The 23,544-nt window shown below is 43.8% G+C and overlaps 2 protein-coding genes and 1 non-coding gene across 6 annotated transcripts in view; 2 read left to right on the top strand and 1 right to left on the bottom strand.

Moving 5' to 3' along the window:
- The window catches only part of slc23a2 (solute carrier family 23 member 2), a 33,823-nt gene extending 22,172 nt beyond the window's left edge, over positions 1-11,651 (top strand). For both annotated transcript variants that reach the window (XM_053870339.1, XM_053870338.1), the window contains 9 exons: positions 344-411; positions 1,131-1,312; positions 2,106-2,226; positions 4,949-5,105; positions 5,324-5,471; positions 5,554-5,659; positions 5,969-6,236; positions 6,321-6,416; positions 7,568-11,651. In XM_053870339.1, the coding sequence (XP_053726314.1) occupies positions 344-411; positions 1,131-1,312; positions 2,106-2,226; positions 4,949-5,105; positions 5,324-5,471; positions 5,554-5,659; positions 5,969-6,236; positions 6,321-6,416; positions 7,568-7,827 (1,406 nt within the window). In that variant the 3' untranslated portion in view covers positions 7,828-11,651. The remainder of the gene's footprint in view (positions 1-343; positions 412-1,130; positions 1,313-2,105; positions 2,227-4,948; positions 5,106-5,323; positions 5,472-5,553; positions 5,660-5,968; positions 6,237-6,320; positions 6,417-7,567) is intronic.
- An 862-nt stretch (positions 11,652-12,513) lies between these two features.
- Positions 12,514-23,352, top strand: LOC128763052 (ras association domain-containing protein 2-like). 3 transcript variants are annotated; one of them, XM_053871786.1, is made up of 11 exons: positions 12,514-12,739; positions 15,385-15,439; positions 19,138-19,211; positions 19,713-19,788; positions 19,947-20,098; positions 20,533-20,648; positions 20,860-21,002; positions 21,081-21,234; positions 21,312-21,433; positions 21,535-21,632; positions 21,706-23,352. In XM_053871786.1, exons 3-11 carry the CDS (start codon positions 19,159-19,161, stop codon positions 21,773-21,775), a joined length of 984 nt encoding a protein of 327 aa, XP_053727761.1. In that variant the 5' UTR covers positions 12,514-12,739; positions 15,385-15,439; positions 19,138-19,158; the 3' UTR covers positions 21,776-23,352. The 3 variants fall into 3 exon arrangements, with proteins under 3 accessions (XP_053727761.1, XP_053727760.1, XP_053727759.1); XM_053871785.1 differs by lacking the exon at positions 15,385-15,439; XM_053871784.1 differs by lacking the exons at positions 12,514-12,739; positions 15,385-15,439 and adding an exon at positions 17,295-17,684.
- trnal-uag (transfer RNA leucine (anticodon UAG)) lies at positions 16,695-16,776 on the bottom strand. Its single transcript has one exon. It is a non-coding gene; the product is annotated as a tRNA-Leu (tRNA).
- Positions 23,353-23,544: the final 192 nt, after the last annotated feature.

Genomic DNA, 23,544 nt, shown 5'->3' with positions numbered 1-23,544 from the left:
GCATTTATTTATCGTGTCTGCAAAAGAGGCCATGTGTATGAAAACCATGAAATATATTCCTGTGTTATATCCGAGTCCATCCTGTGTATAGAAGTGCCTCTGTGTGGGTGCTTTAAGTTGCATTGAGCTTAATTCCACCACCAATTTAACTGATACTCATTTTCTCATTTGTAATGTAATAATAATAAAGCTATATTTAATTTGCACCTTTCAGACCGCTCTTCTCAAAGAAATCTCAGTCATCACCCACAGCCATGCTAATGGCATGAAGCCCTGAAAACAATGCCATGAACGTAACGTAATCGCACTACGGGGCGTTTGAAAAGTGTTTTCTTGTGTTCAGATATCCCCTCTATGAACAGCACAGACCTCCTCCATACCGAACACATCTGGCACCCCAGGATACGAGAGGTGAGGCCGCACCACACACTGTATATTCCAATAATGCATAAGCGAACAGAAGACAGGATGTTTGCTTGGATTCTCGAGCCCTTTCAAAGTAAACATTAGCTTAGCATTACTCAACCCTGAAATAATCGCTTGCACAACTTCTGAGTTTGGTAACTGCGGCTTCAGACAGAATTGTGAGTGTGTGTCTTGAGTCCACACAAAGGGGGAACATTGTGTGGCCGTCTGTGGCTGCCGGCTTTCATTGGCCGCTTACTAGAGTCGTTAATGTGCAGTTAACCTTTCCCGGTTTTGTAAAGCTGCTGATTGATGTTTCCACTGCAGCACGTTGAGGTAACCAAATCAGGTTGTTGAATAGGACATCTCTGAACAGCAGGCAGCACCTACATTATAAAGAATCGGTGCCCAAAGGGATGATAGTGATTGCTATTTAGTCAGACCGTTACGAGACGCACGTTTTGTGAGACTACTTGAGACAAAAATAACAAAACAGTTGACTGTACTGACTTTATGTAGCTGAGCAGGAGAATTTTAGGAAATGTTTTAGGACTTTAGAACACATATGTGTGACCCGTGTTTACAAATAATGCTTTTACATTTTTTTCCCTGATTGTCTAACACAGAATGTTGTATAATAAAGGTTGCTTGTGAAATTGTATGTATTTAACGCCACATATTTTTCTATCAGCTACGTTGCAGTAACTTTTTATCTTCCCTCCCAGATCCAGGGGGCCATCATTGTCTCATGTCTGGTTGAGGTGTGCATTGGCGCTCTGGGTCTCCCAGGAATTCTTCTCAAGTACATTGGACCTCTGACCATCACTCCCACGGTTGCACTGATCGGGTTGTCGGGTTTCCAGGCTGCGGGGGAGAGAGCAGGGAAGCACTGGGGTGTGGCGATGCTGTAAGTTGTGTCAAAATCGTTTTCATGTTTGTATTCTCCAGTAATGTGTTATTTGCATGTATTTTATTTAATGTGTTAAGTTCTCCCTGCTAAAATTAAATGTGTTCGTTTTGTGCTTGTTAGATTCCTCAAATATTTATTCAAGTTGTTTTGCAGTCAAATCACCCTTACTACCTGTTGACCCACATAGTGTAGTGAACTTTCTCTGTTCAGCCATTAGTCTTAAACCAAACAGAGGATCTTTGTTGCTGAGATGTTCTCTGATTTGAGTTCAAATAAGAGTCCAAGAAAACCAAAAGAATGTTATCAGACGAAATCTGTCATCACACACCATCCTGCTATCGATGTGTCCTGCCTGGCCCCTGTCTGACTTTATTGGCTTGCAGTTTAATGAAAGTGGATCGCAACAGCTTAACCAGCCTAAAGGTCTGTGACGTGACTAATAAATCATTCAACTGTCCTTGTTTTTAAAAGAGTAGAGTGGGAGAAGTGCTGCACTTTTAATCCATGGTCACGAGCCGAGTCCCCAGTGGAAGAGCACATTGTTGACTGAGCTGGTGTGTCATCAGCTCCTGCTGCGTCAGGATGCTACTTGTGGGTGTCACACCGGTAATTGCCACTGATGCGCTCTTAGGCTGCATTTAAGTTAATTGATTGGCCATGGTGTCTCCTTGGGGAATCAATGAGAAGAGCAGGGAACGGGTTTATACTGGAGAAGCTGTTGCCCCACTTCGTTCTGCCTCCAGGATGACTTAATTATAATTAACAAGACGCCGACTGCTTCTGTCTGCAGGACCATCTTTCTCGTGCTGCTCTTCTCCCAATATGCCAGGAATGTTCACTTCCCTCTGCCCATCTATAAAGCCAAGAAGGGCTGGACCTCCTACCGACTGCAAGTTTTCAAAATGTTTCCGGTAGGTCGGTTAGTTTGTCTCTTCAATGTGTCAATATCTTGATGACAGTAAGATAAAAATATAAAATAAATAAATATAGAATAATAAAAATATCTCCTTTTGAAAGCAATGCAAGATGTTGTCTTTTCAACTGGAGATGCAACTTTTAACTCTCCATTTCATCCAGCCTTGCTATTCCTTATACCAACTTAAATTGGTGTAATACAACATAAAGTTGACGCATTATTGTCTTCTGGGAATGAAAATAATCTTTTATAACGTTTCTAATGCAACTGTTTTATAAACGACTATTTTGTAACCTGTAAATAGATAAGTCTCTTTTATGAGTGCAGCCTGAAGGTCTGAATATATTTAATCGAAATCTACATTTGAACATCATTAACATTGTTGTTCCAATGCAATCAGGAGAATCTGAACGCGTAATGACTCATGTAATCTGTGATTTGGTTTCATTTTTCTCCCGGCTGAAGCGTTATTGCCGCATGCTTGCTGCTGACCTCTGCTGGTGATTGATAGTGATACACTGGCATCAAAGTGTTTTTATTTCCAAAGCGGAGCAATATTTTTATATTCATGAATACTAGAAATTATTGTATAATAATTTAGTAAATTGTAGCCCAGCTCTGAAGTCACTGGCCTCTTCCTGGAGCAATAGCAGGACTTGGAGTTGCCCGGTGGTTTAGTTATGTCACAAACAAAAGCGGAAGGAAATATGTCGTTGGACACTTGCAAACTGCAATTCTATTCTTGCTACTCTTCTCTTCCCTCTCACTTATATAGATAAGTGATGGAGATTATCAATATCTCCACACTGCAGACATTTAACTGAAGGCGCTTGGCAACTGTGTCACTGCACGTTGGAGCTGAACGATTTGGGGGGAAAACATGGAATTGTCATTTATTTTGACAACATTGCATTATTTTTTTTATTTATCTATTTGGCCTACATATTATTAAGGAATGAGATGAATTGATACAGATTGATATGAATTACACATCTTTGTTTTACTTTACTTACTTAGAACTAGGGTGCCCATTATGTCGATCGCAATCTACTGGTTGATCGCAAATGTAGTGTTGGGAGATCACATGGCACTACGGCAAAGCGGTTTGTGCTGCCACGATGACAAGCTGAATGAAGTTTTTGAAGACTTCAGTGCAACTATTCCAAGGTCTAATGGTATCGTGCTTTATTAATTAAAATCAGCTAACGGAACAAAGCCCTGCAGCACAAGGGGGAAAATGTATAAACCCAACCCTGGTCAGTGTTGCATTGCACACCCAGTCCTAAAACTCCGACCAACGGGGCATCTATTTCTTTCCATGTCAGGGATGAGTTCCGTGTTAATATAGAGTTCAATACATCGCAGTGGATCCGCTAAATATTCGAAGTCCAACATTATGCAGACTTTGGGGGTTTTCGCACTGTGGATTCTGACTCAGGTGGCCTGAGCTTGATTCGCCTCCTGCTGTGCAGCCTCGCACCTCCTTTTTTCTCCTCAGCTGGCGGCGCTCTGAGCAAAATAGCTGGTTTGTGGCCCACGACGAAGCACATCTCAAGGAAGTCATTATCAGCCGGGAAGACAACCTATTTACAACCATCGGCTTGACCACCTCATTTCTCTGTCACTTCTTAACAAGACGAGTCATCCTCACCTTAGTTATTAACTGATGACAGATCTCCACAGCTGTTACAGAATGTGGTGTTTATCAGCCAAGTATAGTATAACAGTGTGGTATGAACGAATGTTATCCTGTTTATTTAAAAAAAAATAATAATAATAAAGCAGAGGAAACAAGCTGCGTGATACGGGCCAGACCACTCGCACAACAAGTTGAACAAAGTGCAAGAGATTACTGCCGATCAAGAATATTTTAATCAGTGAAGTAGAGTTCCAGACATCAAAAATTATCAAAGAATAGTCTGGTAATCTTCAGTAACGTAGGAAAAAACAGCGTCTTTCCTCATCACTGTTCTCCTCATGCAGACAAGCTGCACAGATCACTGCAGTTGCAACAGCACAGCAACATTCAGATACCAACATTATTCATTTTTGTAGCACTGTCAATAAAATCAGATGGTTATCAGCCTAATAAATGCGTGTGAGTTATCAAACACCCACACCCGCTCTCGTCCCCAGCACCAGTCTCTTGCGGGTGCACTCATCAGTGTTGGGACTGCAAAGTTGTTTTTGAACAATGTTGTCCACCCAGACAGCGATCGGACCCTTTACAGCCTGGCATTTATCATGTTTGTGTGGAATCACGCTAAACACGTAGTTTCCGGCATTCAAGTCCGCAGCCAAAACCCTACGCTTGTGTTCACGTCACACTTTGTTTTGAGTGCGCAGCGTGAAAAGCACCTTTGAATCATACTGAAGTTTCACCTGAGTGACGGTACCACCTGTGCTTCATAATGACACCACAGACTACGAGGAAAGTGATAAATGAAAAGCAAAAATGTGAGACATGGGTCTGACAGTCCAAGTCATCTTTGACTGGCATTGAACTAGCTCATGCATTGACGGGTTGATTGTGTCACATGCCATTGTTCGGCCTTGCTTTTCACTCTCCCCACCTAAGGCCATATGTGACTTATTTATCCATTTATTTTTGCAATATTTTACTAGATATATTCAGTTACTTAATATTTGTGCGTCATCAGTGTAAATAACAATCAGGCATTCCAGTCATTTGCATCGCACTTTTCTCTCTCTTCTAGATCATCATGGCCATACTGGTGTCATGGCTGCTCTGCTTCATCTTCACGGTGACGGACGTTTTCCCGCCTGTGAAGGACAAATACGGTTTCTACGCACGGACCGATGCTCGGCAAGGGATCATCGCAGCTGCGCCATGGTTCAAGATCCCGTACCCCTGTAGGTATATTCTTAAGCAGAAATAGGTTGCACCCAATATGTTGTCAAACTGTTGCCTGGAGGTGAGTGATACTCTTTAAATTGTTACTTCAAGACCAGTTTGATGATATCACTCAAAGCTCACACGAATGATGTGGTTTTAAGTTCATGACGTGAGACGATGGGTGTGAATATGGGTGCCCCAGTTGTTCATCAGTTGTCTGTTTATGTGTTTAAAGTCCAGTGGGGTTTCCCCACCGTCTCTGCTGCTGGTGTGATCGGCATGATGAGCGCTGTTGTGGCCAGCATCATAGAATCCATTGGAGACTATTACGCCTGCGCCCGACTCTCTTGTGCCCCGCCTCCTCCAATTCACGCCATCAACAGGTCAGTTTCCACTTCCCTCCTGTGTGAGTCACCATGTGGACAAGTGGGCGACTGAATGGCTTGTTTATCATCGTCTTCACAGGGGGATTTTCATAGAGGGGCTGTCTTGTGTGCTTGATGGGCTTTTCGGGACAGGAAATGGATCCACTTCCTCCAGTCCAAATATAGGCGTACTGGGAATCACAAAGGTGGGTGACAGTCTAGTGATTGTGATCGCTTTCGTTATACTTTTTGCAACTCAGTGGTGAGTGGACGACTCCATCATGTTTCTATTACTTGTCATGAATACAGAGTCCTAGAACTGCCTTTGTAGACCACCTGAAAGCGTCACCTACTCTTGTGCTGTTAATGCATCACTTCTAGCTGAGGTTGAAGTAGCAAGGATGATGATCAGAAGTCTGAATCCGTGGTTCTGTCAGGCAGTTGCGTGATGAACGTAAATGTCTTGTGGCTAGGACCTCTACTGTCTCAAGCTCATGCCTTTCTTTTAATCTCAGGTGGGCAGTCGCCGTGTGATCCAGTATGGCGCAGCCATGATGCTGCTCCTGGGCCTCATCGGTAAATTCAGTGCCCTGTTTGCCTCGCTGCCAGACCCTGTTCTTGGAGCACTCTTCTGCACCTTGTTCGGGATGATCACCGCTGTGGGACTCTCCAACCTGCAGTTCATTGACCTCAACTCATCCAGGAACCTGTTTGTCTTGGGATTTTCCATCTTCTTTGGACTGATGCTGCCCAGCTACCTCAAGGAGAACCCGCTGGTCACTGGTGAGAAAGTGCTGCATGAAAGTTCAGGTGTTGAACTTGAACGCAGAAGCAGCTTCATTTAATCCGCTCATCTTTTCTTTTCAGGCATCGTTGAGATTGACCAAGTGTTGAACGTGCTTCTCACCACAGCCATGTTTGTCGGAGGATCAGTGGCTTTTATCTTGGACAACACGATTCCTGGTAAGTCCTCGTTTAATTCTGATGCAGCTGCAATGAGAACACAGCTGTCTTAGGTGGCATCACAAGTGCAGTTGTGATGTTGGAGTAGTGAGCTGTGATGGTTCTGTATTTGTCTTTGTGTTGCACTTGTGTTAGCCTTAGTGTACGGCATTGTTTTCTTACACTGATTACATAGCTGCGTCTATCACTCAGACACACCTACACCTCGGGGGGTGGACTTTGTTTTTTTTTTTTTGTTTTTTTTTTTTTTTAACAGACCACTGCACTATCGCTTGCAGACTCTTTCAAACTTCCAAAGAAATGCAGGTCCTTGTCCACCACTCGCCCATTCTCTCTCCACTGTCAACGTACCTAACGCACCTGAAAACGATGCATGTATAAACAAACTGTAACAGTTTAAACATCTCCTATTTGTGTGCTCTGATCGTGTTGTTACTGTGTGCACGTTGAGTCACTGGCGACAGGAGACAGTCAGAGTACACACATGCTCATGTGCTTGCAAAATGTACTGATAAACGGAACAAACGTTTGTCGTACATGTTTGGCTGATTTAATGACGTAAAACAGCCACTGGACTGTGTGTGAGTTTTCTCGTCCCTCTCTCTCCTGCTCGGCATTCCACGAAAACTTTTCATTTTCATGTTTTAGTTTGCAAGGTAAATATTTTTCCCAAGCCGCAGGACATGAATTAGGTCTGAATCTTCAAGTGGAAAGATGCCCGATCTGATAAAACAAACTTACTAACTAAAAATCCCACGGCAGCCATGTTAGGGACATTAACCAGTGAAAGCGAGATACGCTTCCACACTGCTGGGGCTGAGCTGATGGTGAAATAACCATGTCCATGGCAGGGTTGTTTGACCTGCATCCATAAAGTGGGACCCACCACAGTTCATGGAATTACCAAGTTGACCCATTTGCAGCAGCAGTTGGGCTGCTGCTATTTGGATCACCCAAAGTCTGATAAGCCTCTGCCAGCAAAATAGCTTTTCACTGGAACAAGAATTATGAGTTTCATCTCGAAAGCTCTAGTGTTATGAGATCTCGTCGCACCCGTGTTCGGTAATCATTTGATTGACAGCTGCAGTGTGCAGGAATGTTTGCGTGTGCATGGTTGTGTAAGATGAGCTAGCCTTCTTTCCCTCCTCCAGGAACTCCTGAAGAACGAGGCCTGCGAAAGCTCAAACGTGGCACCCGCCTCAGTGCAGCAGAGCTGGAGGGCATGCAGTCATACGACCTTCCGTTTGGAATGGACTTCATCCGGAGACACCCCTTCTTCAAGTACATCCCCATCAGCCCCACCTTCACTGGGTACCAGTGGGGCAGACTACGAGACACCTGCCGGATGGGACAGGGGGATTCTGGGAGAGCAGGGGAAAGAGACAATGGATCAGGGGAGAGCCGGGTATAGCCAAAGGTGCTGGAGCGGGAGATGCAGGTTTCTGGCTGCTATCGGGGAGCAGGGGGGGTTTGTTGGAGATGAAAGGATGGGAGATTGGAGGACAGGGAAACGGTGCAGGATGTGGGTGAAACCATTCTGCACCAGCTCCTGTCAGTATTCGTTTAGTTTACCTAGTCACGTCCCACTATGCTGTTTTAAGCATGCTCCAGCAAGACAAGCATGCTATTAAGATGTGGAGACATCTGTGTGTGTGTGTGTGTGTGTGTGGTGTACTTCCAGTCTTGGAGAACGAGAATCAGGCCCCAATTTCACTGCCTTCCTCAACTGAAATGGACCGAAAATTACGTTTTGCCAATTGAGCATTATGCAAATGAACACATGACAGGGCGCACACGCACGCACACACAGTCCACACTAGGCGCATGTGAAAGTGGTTTCGTCAGGTGCCCGAGGCGTCGCACACTGATTGTTGAATTAGATTTTGCACTCTTCCTCCTCAGTTCAGAAAAGAATGTCAGTGGAGAAGCGTTTTCAAGGCCATCTCATTTTTCCTGGAATGGCAACTCAGAAGTCCAAAATAGAGACATGACCTGGAATTCTCGACCGTTGTCTCTCGTATTCTTTTTACTAGTGCTGGAAGTGATAGTTGTGAAGTTGTTTCCGCAGTAATTCGGCTGATGATTGACAGAACTATCTCATACACACAAGGTCGCAAAATGTCACTTAAAATTGCACAAAACTTGATGTCATCAAAGGTGAGAAATGACCAGCACATTAAAAGACAGTCGGTCATAATTATTGATTATGGACGACCTGAGACTTTGATTTGATCAGTTGTCATCGTGCCACGACCCATCTCATTCTACCTCCCCCCACCCCCACACTCCTGTCACCTCTGTGGTTTGCTGCAGCTGGTCTTGTCTGGGGAGCTCACTGAGGAACACTGAGTTGGATCCCACCGCGTGCCTCGTCGTGAGTCCTTATCGCTGATCAGACCTGGAGCTCAGCTTGTGACAAATCAGAACTAAAATGGCTAAAGTGGAGGTCCAAAGTGATTATGTACCAAAAACCTTACGTGTCCATTCACAGTTGCTGAACTGTTAATCTCCCTCTAAACATGATGTCATCAGAAACGGTGTCATCGCTGCCTGGTGGGACCTGGCCAACGTGGCTCTCTGCCTCATGGGTCATTGCAGCTGTCGGACCTGCTGCGTTTCAGTTTGAATACTCTCAACCCTCTCCTCACGTGGAGATGTTACAGTATCTCAGGCTCTGTTCATTAAAATTGTCGGGATATGATGTTAATCTACAGTGGTGATTCTCCACAAAATGTCTACTCTAGTGTGAGTAACTAGCTAACTTAAGTAAGAAATCGTTCATTTACAAATTCACAACTCGCCTTTGTGTCTCTTTTGCTTCTATATACATCTATATTTATTTATTTATGTGAAGAAAGATGCTGTGTCGTTTATTTGAAGCAGCTTGATGTGTCTCTTGCACAAAGATGAAAATATACTTGTGTTTACGCCCAGTAAAGATTATCGGCAAGCTTGCACCGCACGACTTTGAAGAGAGAATTCACTCTTCATTGGTGGGTTCAACTGTGGACAACAGATCGCAGTGGCAGTTCTCAAAGGTTATCGAGACAAAAACAGTTTTTTTTGCTGCACCGCGATGAAACGATAAAAATTATAACATACTGTCACATGATTTAAAATACTTCTTACCTTTGATTCGACCTCTCGTCTGCGCCTCCTCTTGTAGATAGCAAATCTTACATTACATATATGACCTCAGCGTCGAACATAGATACTGCAAACAATTTGAATTTGAAGACATTGTTTAGTAGTAAATTACATTGTTAAATTATTTATTATTTCATGACTTTTTTTTTATTCTAAATCCTAAATGTAGGTAAGATAAAAGACACAAGAAGAAATGTTATTTGTGAATATTACAGATTCTAATGAAAACTTATTATACAAAATATATGTATATATTTAAAACTGAAACAAAACATGGGTGAGGTATGGATATGTGGGAAATACAAAATCTACTATAGAAGAAGCAAAACAGGCAATATTTTTCAGAAAGACATGGGGGCAAGTAAAATATTTATCATTCTCAACATTTTTAAAGAGACTTCATAAATGTATCCTGGATTTTGCTTTTTGTATGTATATATATATATATTTTTTTTTTGGTTCTGAGTTGTGACATTAACAAGCACACAAAGATAAATACCAAGTACGGAATGATAAACATCAAATTTAAACACAATTATTTGCTTTGTCATTTCCAGTTGTTGTACTTGTGATGAAGAAAAGTTATTTTCAGACAGTGTTAGGATATTGCAACTTTCAGGTTTTTGTTTTAATGTCTATACACACACACACACACACACACTCTGGAGTTGGCACTTATAGACCCCAAGTTTGTATCAGACTCTTTCTCATGTCAAAGTCGTGCAGTGGCTAGAATCACAACGAAATGACCGACCCCTCGAAAACTTCTCTAGAGCATTGATATCGACCACCGCGTTCGCTACTTCAAATCCATTCCATCATCTATTACTGATCATGTGTAATTGCAGCTTGGTTGTAACCTCTGGGCCTTTTATTTAATGTTTATTTGTACACATAAAGGTGCCAAGAACATTGGGATCACATGACCTGGTGTGTATTATACCGTACACACGGCAGTGATGCTGATATGCACACACACTGCCCAGTTATAGCCTGAGCGTAATGGTTCTCAGGACTATTGTGGAACTGCTGCTCTACGACATCGCTCCTGTTTAGGACTGCCCACATCGACGTGAAACAACCCAGATTGTAGCCGATTTTGAAAACCAGAAAAGCAGATGAGAGAAGGCAACATGGCTGATCTTCAAGAAATGAACCGTCTTTGACGGGCCACTTCAAAACCTTAAAATGTAAAGATGGTGTTTTTCCAGAAGCAATCGGGTGAAAGAGTAGTTGATCTGGGTGGTGCTAAACTTGTGGCTTCAAGAGCAGGTATGAACAAATGTTTCTCTTTGTATCACGTCAAATGTTTTTCACCTCATTAATCACCTCTACATCTCTTTCCTTGTACACGTTTATGTATCTCAACCTTTCCTCTCCTGTGGACGTGTTCACCATGTCCTCTCACTTGTAGAGTTTCCTCCCTGGCAATGATCTTGTTTGATGCATCAGATGGCCGTCTTGTTAAGAGCCGCTGGCGGCTGTTGTCTTCTTACTCAACAGCATCGGTGCCGAAGGCTGCTTCCTCGTCTGGTATGATCGTAATTTTAGATGAAACACTTTGACGATAAGAACTGGCTTTTGTTACCGTTGCGATGGCTCTTAAGAAGATGGCCAGAGGGTGTAACTCTTATCCCTTTCAGTTGTTTTGAAGGGGCTGCTAGATTCTACATTTGGTGTAACACGTGTGTTATCTTTGGAAAGAAATGTTTTTATACATATACATACTTTTGTGTTGTTTTTGCAAGCAAATATTTGTAAGGAATAAATCAAAACTTTTAATCTTAATGCCGCTGGAGACGCACGCTTTGTTTTTCTAATGATTTCATGCATAATCCTGTCAACAATGTTTTTTATTCAGTTGTTGCTACCTGTTTTGATCCAATCAAACGAGCCGAAGGACGGTGTGAAACAAATTATATTACAGTGTACTTAACAGACATCCTGAAAGGTTAAATTTTGTGAACTAATCGTAGCAGAAAAGTGTTTTTTTTTCTAGAAATCTATTTCATAAGACGTTACAGAATGTATGCTGTCTTTTGTTTTCATTGATGGCTCAATCTGCTGTGACTTGTTTTCAAAACATAAACTTCAGTCCAGCTTTTACACTGAGTTGATGCCTCATTTCTACTGCTGAAAAGGTTCAAACAAGTCTTGGTTCCCAAAGGTTGTTTACAGTCTTGCCTCTCTTTTTTTGTGCCGATTAGCCGCTATCTTCAGGGGAACACGGACCAAATGGAGCTTGCCTGGTCAGATGAACCTTAATTTCGCCCCACATGCTCGTTGTTGAAGCCGTTCAGTATTGTACTGCGTCGGTGTAGATCACACTCATCGCACCTTGGTCGCAAAATCCTTCCTAGTCACCAAGTCACTTTGTGGCTTTCTAGATCTAACTGAAAGCACCAATTGAGCAATAGCTATATCTTCAACTGGTATGTCAGTTTCATGGCAATAACCGGCTCCTGCCACTAGGGTTTCTAGTATTACTAGTAGTTTCTATTATTTCTAGTTAAATCACCACTCCTTAAAGACAGTTTGGTAAATGCCTTAGTAAATTTCCTTGTCGTTCCCAATATCCAGTCATATATGTTTATAATAAAAGGCAATGAATGCCATGGTTTTATCCTACTCTATACGGTATTTTCATTGTTACACTACTGTCCATTCAAAAGTTATTTGGCATCCTTTTCTATCTTAAGTAATCTACTGCACGACTTTTTGACGTTCATCCAGACTGTACGCAGATCCATGCGGATACACAGGAGAGATGAGCGACAACACACTCGGAGTTGTTCCACCTCATAACGAAGTGGTTGGCGCTCTCCCATTGTTTCCTTTCATCACGCGAACAAAGGCGCGTCGCTGGTGCGCTCTGATTGGTTGAGCGCCGCGAGCCGCGGCAGATGGAGCGCACGCGCCCCGGGATGCACGCGCTACCCCGCTGATCTGCTGCACGCCGTCGCACGAGGACGGGAGGTGAGTGGACCTGCGTCCTCGGAGAGCCGGACTCTGGCGCGAGCGCTAGAACCTCCGACTGAGTCGGGAGGGCGACGCGGAGACTGCGGACCTTCAACAGCGAGTCTTACGCTGGAAGACTGGAGGTGTAGCGAGGCGCTGCTGACTGGGAGGAGAGCCGGACTGCTGGAGGAGGAAGAGGTTCCCAGAAGACGCTGCAGGTACCAGACTAGACTTTATTATGATGCCGACTCCACAGATAACCGTGATATCCCCACAGTTATCCTCGTTTTGACTCTCATTGGCCCACATTTGGAAGTAGGTGTTGCATAACAAGCAGCAGAGGGACGACTATTGTTTCTACTGCCACGGAACATTTGGGGTTGTAGATCAGTCCCGAGGCGTCCCTAACTCCCCTTCAGCGAGGAAGCTTTGAACACCCTCAGTGTACGCAGCAATATCCAGCTTGTTGTGCCCAACACTAGTGTTTCCGCCTCCACCCGCTTGACTATAGCCTGGTAACTTTTATTCAGGGAGGTTAAACTGGCCTCTGCTTACAGTCACAAATTTAATAACCAAGGACCGTCACTTGAACTGCAATGCCTGAAAGCTCAGGAGCTACACTGTTGATGAACTTTGACACAGAAAAAAAACACCTAACATGTTTATCCATCAAGTATTTCATAATTTCAGTCACATGTCTATATACTTATATCACAGATAAACAGATCGGATATTTTCATCTTTATCTCCCGCGATATAACCACAGAGAATCTCAGTTTAACCAAATTCAACACAGCAGTCAGAATGGTACCTTTAACTGTATCATAACTCTATTACTAATTTAATGTTCATTCTATTAGAAGATTGCTAATATATGATCCATTAGACTGAAATAAATACATTTACAAAACTCCAAGTGTGAGATGTATAAAAAAAATGCAGTTAAGCGGTAAGTTATGCAGCGGTTAAAACTTGTAACATCATGTCAGAAACTCATAGTAAAGATGTTTGTTAATATTCAGTCATTGTTTTATTTATTTATTTATTGTCTGTTCAGTTGACATCGGTGATCATTGTATGATGTAAAGTTAGTTTCATTTATTTATTTTATGATAACTTGATCTAAACAAAGTGTCATGTTATTAAGCAACAGTGCAGACACTACTAATGATTCACTATTATCTTTTAACACCCAAGAATGAGCTGTGAATCCTTGTCAAGGTGAACATAGCAGTGGGTGAACTGTTAGTTACTCTAATCTCTGAAGGTTGTACAGTAAGAAACAGTTTCCTTCCAATAGATGCAGATTTGCTCTTAACTTGTCGTGGCTTCTTTATATTGCAGTTAGTGGCATATTATCGCTAGTGTCTGCTCGGTGAATCATGTGCTTTTGTCTCATTTTTCTGTGCGAGCACAGTGGCCTTCACTTTTTTTTGTTACTGTTTGTGGTTCTCTGTGGATTTTGACCATCAACAAATATCCCTTTGTTAATGCGCATGTGCAATATATTGATGCGCTTCAGTAGTCTGATATTGCAATGCGGCTGACAGTGTCTGATCGTGTGGAAGTTGAAGTCATTTCTGAACACTGTGAACAGTAAGCAATCTCATGAACAGAGCTGAGAAACCCTGCAGTGTCTCACAAGAAGTCAGAAACTATTTTTGGCTCAGTATTCCAGAGTGTTGAAGCTCAGATGTTTTTGCTGTTCCCATAGCAATGGTGATAATAGCAAGGCAGTGCTGTAGTAATGAAGAGGCAGCAATGGGGGAGGAAGAGAATTGGGGTGGAGGTTTGGGGGGGGTCGAGCCATTCATCTTACGGAGGGGTTGAAAACAAGCCACCATGTGTGTCAATGATAGAGGGAGGGAAAGGGGGAAGTCAGGAAGCTGTGGTCATGAGTTTTAATGGAGATGTTTACTCATTCACGAGGGAGCAGGCTTTAATGAGAAAACCAGACGGTGGCAACGAGACCAGACAGCTGCTGGTAATAATAAAATATAGAGAGGAGAGCTGGAGAACATGTCAGACGAAGAACGTTTGAGATGGAAAAATACTGGGCAAAAAGAAGAAGAACAGAAGGTCGTGATGAAGGAGGACTTGAGGATGATGGAGATAAGTCAAGATGGAGGAGGATGACTCAGTTTGGTGCACATGAAGGGAAATGCAGAAGACTCAGGCGATGGAAATGGCTCAAATAGATTCACAGGCCACTGAAAGCAGTTGTGTGGAGCCAGAGGTGTTGCAGCATGATGAGATCTTATGTGTTTGGAAGTGTGAGGATTTGTTTGGAGGAAGTTTTTGCTGAATTGGTCTACAGGGAAGAAATGCAGTTGTCAGTGACTGGAGAACACAAAACATGAATTTAATATTGTATCTTAAGTAGGGATGTCCGATATCAGCCATTATTTCAAAAAACGTCTGCATTTGTTTGCAATTTGGCTCCATTGTTCCCCATTGCTTTTTGAAAATTCTCTGGCTGAGGTGGAGATTTTGGAAAACTCTGTTTGATGTAACCAGAGTGAACAAATATTTTAGGGTCTTACATGTCAGAATAAACCCCAGTAAATGTGAGCGCAAACATTCAGCCACTCTATGTTTATGACGGAGTTTGTTTGGCTACTGGTCATGTCTGCACTGTTCTCTCTGCAGAGCATGTGCTTACACAGACTCATGAGGACCGCTGGTGACGTCACCTTAGCATTAGATTAGATAAGATTAGATGGCCTTTATTACTGAGACTGAGAAACTAACAAACGATAATTGTGAGCAATGCTCGCTGCATGGCTGGAATCTGTCTCTAAAGTCACTCAAGGAGACTTTTGTGTTTAAATATTGGTATTTTGTATTTCTGGGGTGACTGCAGGATCAAGACCATCAAGGATCAAGGCATTGAGGCATCAGGCAGAACCGGGCGCTAGGTAACAATTTCTGTCTGGGCTTTGCTGCCGAATTCCTCGAGTGGAACTTGTCGCCCGACATAAATCTCTGCAAGTCTGCAGCGGGTCAGTTTGATTCTTTCTGGAAATCCACATCCTCCACGATGATAGTCACCTCGAGTGGATGTTAAATCCGCCCCTAATAAGACTTCCTGAACACTGAAGTACTCTGGTCAGTGTCACACACAGCACGTAGAATGAACATTTTTAGTCAAAGTTAAATATTGCATTTCAGTTTAAACTGTCACAGGTCAACTGCACTAATATCCCACTGCATATACGTTTATAGTGTTCAAGTCACATTCATCACAGCTGCTTTAATAAATGTGTACATTGAATGCTGCTAGACTGAACAACACCACACTTGCTTGTAATTCAGTTATGCCTTAGTACATTTCTATATTTTAGTTACAGACAAGTAGGTTTTGCGTCTTAGATGCAGTCACTTTCCACATGACAGTTATTAATGATTCCATCTGCAATGAGGAAAAGTAGGAGGACCCACTCTTTGTTTCATTTGTTGCCGTGGTGAATCGTTTACAGGCTTGATACAGTGATACAGACATTTTTAAAATTCTGCTCGCATTCCGCCATTTTGCAACGTGCGAGTCTTGGCGTCACCACACAGCCCGTTACCCATACCCAAACTAAGATGGCAGAAGGCAAATGCATGGGACTGTATTGCAAGGCATCACCCGGAAACCACAGTCATCCGCAGTGCCGTGCTTCACAGACAGCAAAGTTCTTCACTGAGAGCACTGTGCCACGGCTTTCGCCAAGAGTCTAAAAGAGCAGTCGCCAGTTAAGGCACTTTACTGAGAGTTTAAACGTTAGCGTGTTTAACTAAACGGTGTTTTCAAAATAAAAAAGCACTTTTATTTTGTTGCCCAACAGTTTCGACAATTCCATCCAAGCATGGATACATGTTTCAAACTTTATGAATGTGAAAAGACACCGTCATTAATTGTTTTTCTGTGTACAAAGTAGATGTGAGACGTTCATGATCAGAAATCATTACGAGAAAAATCAATTTTGAATGGAGTTCTGGCCCCAAAAATGGGAAATTGTGAGATGGTAAAGGATTCCTACCTATTCTAAATCTGAAAACCATCGAGATTCTCGTCTTCCCACCAGCTTTGGTTATCCCCCTCAGTTCAACATAGCCCTTCAGCTGTCTGTAGTGTTTGCTGTGTAAATTGCCGTAGCTATTATGAACGTTTATGTTAAAATGACCAGTTGGCAGTGGTGGGATTTGAACCCACGCCTCCATGGAGACTGGAGCCTAAATCCAGCGCCTTAGACCGCTCGGCCACACTACCCTGCAGCATGAAACCTCCATCTTTATCCTGAATCTCGCCTTTGCTTGACTTGCAATTGATAATATTTTACCTGGATCAGCAGATGTTTTGCCATATTGAAAACTCATTTACACCGCAGTGATAGAGCAAGCTGTAATGGTGCGAGTGAGAATCTCCTCTCGGATGTTTCCAGATACACTGCCAAATGTAAATATGAAGAGTATGATGTCAAATTCATTACCTCTACTTCTGTATTCTTTAGGGAAGAATCAATTATATTTGACCCGAACTTGGCTCGGCTCTGGTGACTCACCAGACCACACTTGAAGGCCAATCTTTAGCGTCACCGCACATTAACAAGTCTCCGCGCATGGCTGCCCTCTATTAATGACTAATGATCTTTATTGTGTGGATCAATGGCAGGGTTTTTGAGCTTGACAGGCTTTGATATCGCTGCTGAAATATTGATGCACTTGGCTGGGGGTGGGATGGTTACTGTTTAATATTTAATCCCGTCACGCTAAATGGAAACATGAATTTCAGAGATTGCCAAAGTCAATTGGTTTGTTGCATCAGCCCCTAACTGTAGCGGAGCAAGTGAATGAGTGTTGTGAAATTGTTCATGCAAGAGGTTACATGAGATATGACCTGGAGGGGGAAGCTTATCAGTCTAAAATGGAAACATGCTGTTTTGATGTAAACTCTTAAAGGGTGGTAATTCGCTGCTTGAATTGAGGAAGTTGTGACACACTGTCAGTTTCCTCTGAGACTGACTCAGTAGAGAGGAAGTGATTTAGCGGAAGGGGATCACTTCCTACAAGCATAGCTGCACTTCAGGCTGCTGTCATAAGAAGAAGAGGCAAAAACTTGTGTTGACTTTTAGGGCTATTTAGAGCAGAATGTTTTGAGGGGGATTAACATCAGTGATGGTAAGTTTGTCCCTTGATTTAACTGTTTTGGTCTGTACAGTGTCCCAGGGTCTCACCAGAACTGTGGTTCATATGGTTCTGCTTTTCATCTCAAGAGCAAACAAGGTGGTGAAGCTCCATGTCCTGCTGATCGTAGAGGCGTAACGTGGACGTACTGTCTCTCAGCAGCTCCTCCCATCTGTACCAAGCCAGTGTAGTGTGTGATGTGTGAATGTGATAGCTTGGTGGTTGACCATAAATTGGAAACATGTTTCTGACATTGTTTGATTGGTTCTAGTTGTAGAGCCCAACATGAATGTTGGTCCATTTGTAATCAGAACCAACAACAATGAAGTACATGAAGAAGCCTTTCTAATTCCATCTGGGTGTGTTGTTGGCAGCGGTTCTGTCCTCATCGGTTAGAGAGTTTTGCAGTGACAGTAAATGCCAGAATCTTAAGGAAGATGCCATGAATGTGGTCAGATGCAGAGAAGTATCCGACGGCAGATCAAGACTTCACTACCCTCACACTGCAAACAGCCAAACAACTCTTAGGTTTCTTTCAAATCTGTCACAGACCTATGAAACATTTCAGTGTATCAGCAGAGAAAAACACCAGCCTGTCGAACAGTGCGTCACATGCTTCAGACCTTATCGGATCGTATGAACACACAAGCCTCAGAAAAATGTGGCATATCTGTGAAAGTGCTGATAATTTTTAGATTCTCGACTTTCAATGCAGTTATGACCTTTCACCCACTGATCTGTCATCTCATTTGGGTAAAGCAACATTATTTGAGTTTGCCAAAGATACTGGCACACCAGCTTTGTGGTTGACATTCTGCTGCTTATCTCAGCTCACTGAAGGTTTTCTTGATGTGTCATACCCAACGTTGTACTAAAGGTCCAGGACGCTCTGTGTTGCTTCCCAGCAACCCGCCAGTAGGTCTACATATATTTTACTTGAGAGATGGCGCAAGTTCCTTTCATAAAAGATGGCATGCTCTGCTGGCCTTTTGTGTGTAATGAGTGGGAACAGCTGAGTTATTGTGTCTGGAGGTCCTTGTGTCTTCCACCTGTTCCCGTCCTTCCAGAGGCTTCTACCCCGCCTCCTGCGGACACACAAAGAGGGACAAACACACACGAAGAACGAAGGAAACCTCTGAGGGTTGTTGGCGCACATCCATGAGGAGCAGCTGCACGCCTGTGTAAAATACATACCCAGAGAGGAGGAGAGGCAGTCGTGGCCCTCAATGTGTGGTGGAGGACTTGAAGGCCAAGTCGTTGAGACGATTCATGCAACTGAGATGAGTCTGTGTAAACCTGAGGTGGCATGGAGTATTGGATTGGCCAATAATGCTAAGTCAGCTGCGACTGAATCATCCTGTGTGTGTGTGTTGTGTTGCTGCGTGCAGTCATGAGGAGTCATGAGACTGGGTAAGAGGGACTGATGCGCTCTTCTTTTTCTCTGCAGCCCGACTCATGCTTGCTGACCATGGATGGTACACATGACGGAGTTCAGATTGGAGAGAACAAGTTCATCAGCAAGTAAGAGAGAAGTCTGCTGAATCATCAGTCGTCCGCACACGCACACACACGTTTTTTTTTACTGATCATAATCTTGTAAGGTTATTCTTATTATTTTGCCAAATTGTTGCTCACTTCTGTGTGTTCCACTTTATGGTCCACCCATATGGTCTTGTAAAACCACACTCTTGTCTTGTCGTGATGGTTTGATTTAAGTTTCAGTTGAATTTTGTTAGTAAACCAGAGAATTAAAAAAGAGGAAGTGAAAGCAGAACGCTTGTGGTTTTGCTTCCGCTGCAGCTCTTAGAACCAGATCAGACCGGTGCAGCATATCTATGAACAGCACAGCTTGTTAGATGGTGGCAGGCTCCAAAGATGAGGTGAAATATTGTTTGCTTTACTAAAGCTGTCATCTTCACTCTTTCTTGGGGACTGACCAAGAAATGACCAAGTCTAAAGGAACTCAGTGTGAAAACATCATATTTGTGTTGCTTATTGTCGATTCAAAACATGTGTCTCCAGGACGACGGTGCTGTCTCACCTAAAGACTTACAACATCTACTATGAAGGGCAGAATCTGCAGCTCCGACACAGAGAGGTGCGTCCTAAATGACCTGTGTGTGCGTCTGCTCCCTCATTTTCCGACCATGTGGAATATAATACATCCATACCATCTGAGCCGTCAGCCCAGTTGTTGAGCACGGTCTGTGTATATTCCGTCTGAGTATTGATCACAGCTCATCTCTCCACACACAGGAAGAGGGGGAGCTGGTCGTCGAGGGTTTGCTCAATATCTTTTGGGGCCTCCGTCGACCAATCAGGCTTCAGATGCAGGATGACCACGAGCGGATTCGACCTCCACCCTCCTCCACATCCTGGCACTCGGGCTGCAATCTGGATAGTCAAGGGTATGTGGAGCAGCATATCCAGTTACACTGACCGGAAACACTGATCGGCTGGCAGCAAAATATGGATTTGGTCTAGATTTTCAGATGGAGGTTATCAGAGGTCAGTGGCCTGATGGCATTGTTTACATTTGATGTGTGGGAGGAAACTTCATTTCCTGTAGAAGATCCCGTTGTGAAGAGATGTCGTCTAAATGTGGTGTACTAGGAGCATTGCCATGAAGCAACAAAGCTTGAAGCTTAGCAACTGGTCACCAGTGTCAAACCGAAAAAAGCTACACTGTCCTAACTTTGAATTCAAATGACTGTCTTCAAAATGTCAATCAGAGGAGTAGCAATAAAGATAGACTGTTATTGACAGTGCAAAAATGTCGAGCGCAAAGCAGTGTTTTTTTCTGTGACCCAGCAGTGCTTCTGAAAAGAAATTCTTCTTCTAGACCGCCGAACACCTCAGATGGTCAACAGACGCAACAACAGGCTCCGCCCACTGTGGAAGTGACGCTGACCGATAACGGGCCAGACGACAATGGCGAGATGGAGCCACATGAAGAGGGTTAGTGGGCTTTGGGTTTCTCATAAATACAAGCAAGTATCTGTAAACTTAAAGAGCCGTCTGCAGGATACTTATCTTAAACATGACTTCGATAGAATTCAACAGTTGTTTTTTTATGATTCATGTAACTTACACCGAAGCCTAAAACACAAATCAACTCTTCAATTCTTAAATTCTGAGAGCATCAATCTTATCAATGTTTCTTCGTCAGACGACAGCGAGACCTCTGCGCAGTTGCTGAGGACCAAAAGTGATGCCGGTGTGTTAAGGCGGGGTCAGCGAAGGTCACCCAGCGACCAGAGGAAGATCAGACGACATCGCTTCTCCATCAATGGCCACTATTACAACCACAAGGTGGCACATCCTAACTCAGAGATAAGTCTGGATTTTTCATGTTAAACCCGAGTTACAACATCATGGCGTGAATTCCAGACAGCGGTGTTTACGCCTGCCTTTGGTTCGGTGACCAACGTTCGGATCAACAGCTGCATGAAAACCCCACAAGTGCTGCGAGTTCTCCTCAACAAGTTCAAAATTGAGAATAGCCCCGATGATTTTGGGCTCTACCTCATTCACGCCAGCGGAGGTGAGGCAGTGTGCATGTGTATGTGTGCGCTGCTGTGTCACAGCCGCACTCAACTCTGGATGTCATGGATGTTCCAGAGCGTGTCAAGCTGAAGAGAAGTGACTATCCTCTGGTGTGGAGGATCATCCAGGGCCCGTGTGAGCAGGTCTGCAAGCTGTTCCTGATGGAAGAAGACCTGGGAGAGGAAGTCACGTATGATGTGAGAAACATGACGCGTCTTCTTTGCCTATTTCCAGTGTTGGATAACTACATAATGAACTACATAAGAATAGTGTATTTGCTGCCCGTATTGTCCGTCAGGTGGCGCAGTACATCAAGTTTGAGATGCCTGTCCTGCAGAGTTTCATCACCAAGTTAAAGGAGGAGGAGGACAGGGAGGTGCAGAAGCTCAGGAGAAGGTAGGTTTTGTTAACCCGTTATTGTAGGCGCTGCCTGACCTTCAGTCATGTGATCGTGTGTGGTCTGCTGCAGGTACTACTATCTCCGCTGCATCATTGAGAAGCAGCTGAGCTGTCCACCAGAGGGCGCCACGTGCATGTGATCGCCTGTCTCCTCGCTGGTCGGTTGGTTTCTCTGCTGTTCCCCGTCTTGACTCAGTCCCATTCTAGTGAGGCAAGACGGGCGCCAGAGCACAGGATTGGGCCAGGCTGACTCTTTAAAGAAAAAAACGAAGCAAAGCACAATGATCCTAAAATATGATGCCTCTTAGACTTTCTTAACAAAACAAGAATTGAAGCACAAATACAAAGTGCCTGATTTAAAGTTCAAGGCAGCTCAAGGCACAAATGGGCCCTTTGACTCACCGTCAGCCAAAGCCCACACTTCCATGGTGGAAAGTTTAGCTGGCATCTAACAGCTTTCCTCTTTCACTTCCGTGCCGTGGTCATTCCTAAATCAGCTCACGTGGCAAAGCCCAAATGAATCTCCTAAAGTGATTACAGGCTAAACAGATCCCCCAAAACACCCAGCTTTATCTTGAATTCTAGGTCCATTACTGACATACGTGCAGGTGAGGAGGTTTGGCCATCAGCCTGTGGACTAGCTGTGCTCCTCATGTGTCCGATCACCTGGAGTAAAATCCTGACAGGCCTTGGGAAGATGGTGCTCCCAGTGCGGAGGGGTCAGCGGTTCACCAGCACGCGATCCTGATAATGATACATTCAACTGTGATTGTTCTGGACCACGAAAGTTGCCAAAAGTCAGCGCATTCGTTTGCCTTGGAGAGTGTTGCCAAGATGACGCACCACCGTGAACGACTGTGCAAAGATGTTTTCATGACTGGGACACGTGAAGGAAGCACAAAAACTAAGACTGTGAAGGAAAATGGCAATGTGTTTTCAGCAGCTGTGAGTTTGGGTTCTCAACCCCCAACAACACTTTTGTTCTGGTGATTCACGATGGACCAGCTTTTCTTGTTACCCAGAGGAAAAACCAAACCTATTGAGTTAACATCAGAAAGAGTTCATTATGAGATGAAGTGTCAAGTCTGCCTCGTCCTCCTGGAGAAAGCAATTATTTCAGTGAACCACGCAGGAAGCTCATCTCAGCCACAGGTGTCCCGAAGGCCACGACACCAGATAGGTCCGCAGAGAAACCCAGGGATGGTCCAATGACGCCATCTCTCTGGAGTTTTAAAAAACACATGGAAACGTGGAGGTCATGGGCTAATAACCTTTGAATGTTTTTAGACTGCGGGAGGAAACCAGAGTGTCAGAAAAAAAGCACATACAAAGTCTGCCGCCAGGTTTACCTCACAAGTGGATGCGAGTTAAAGAACCTCATTGCTGTGCAACTGCAGCACCAGTCTGCTGGGTGTCTGAGGAACATCTCAGATCTCCATGCAAAAAGCTGAAGAGGCTCGTCGGACAATGAAAATCAGGCGGCCATAAAGATCATCTCAAAGTCGTGGGTTTGTTTCCAGCTGAGGACAAACATGGACGCTGTGGTCGAGATGTGCTGCTGAAGTGTTTTCTCAACAAGAGCCTGTGACTGTCAGAAGGTGCATGTGTTGTTCTCATGTCCTGCTTTTGTCCCAGCATCAGTGTGAGACTCTGACTGAGCTTGTCTGACCATGATGCGGGTTTTATACCATTGTTATTTAATGAATAAACAAAACTGCAAGCCTTGTTTCTGTGACTTGAGATTTCGTTTCTAGGTTGTCTGAAGAAGTTTCTGTCTCCTAACTAAAGTGGCCTGAAGCTTCTGGAACGGTGATCCTATTAATTCACTCTGGAAGATTCAATTAAGCAGAGTCAGAAAGACATGCGCGCGCTAGCGCATGTAACGGTGATGTCATGGCAGCGGATTAGT

This window comes from Synchiropus splendidus, chromosome 7 (assembly GCF_027744825.2).
Source record: "Synchiropus splendidus isolate RoL2022-P1 chromosome 7, RoL_Sspl_1.0, whole genome shotgun sequence".
Classification (NCBI taxonomy): Eukaryota; Metazoa; Chordata; class Actinopteri; order Syngnathiformes; family Callionymidae; genus Synchiropus; species Synchiropus splendidus.
Note: the sequence above shows the minus strand (reverse complement) of the source record. Positions and strands in the feature narration are given on the sequence as shown.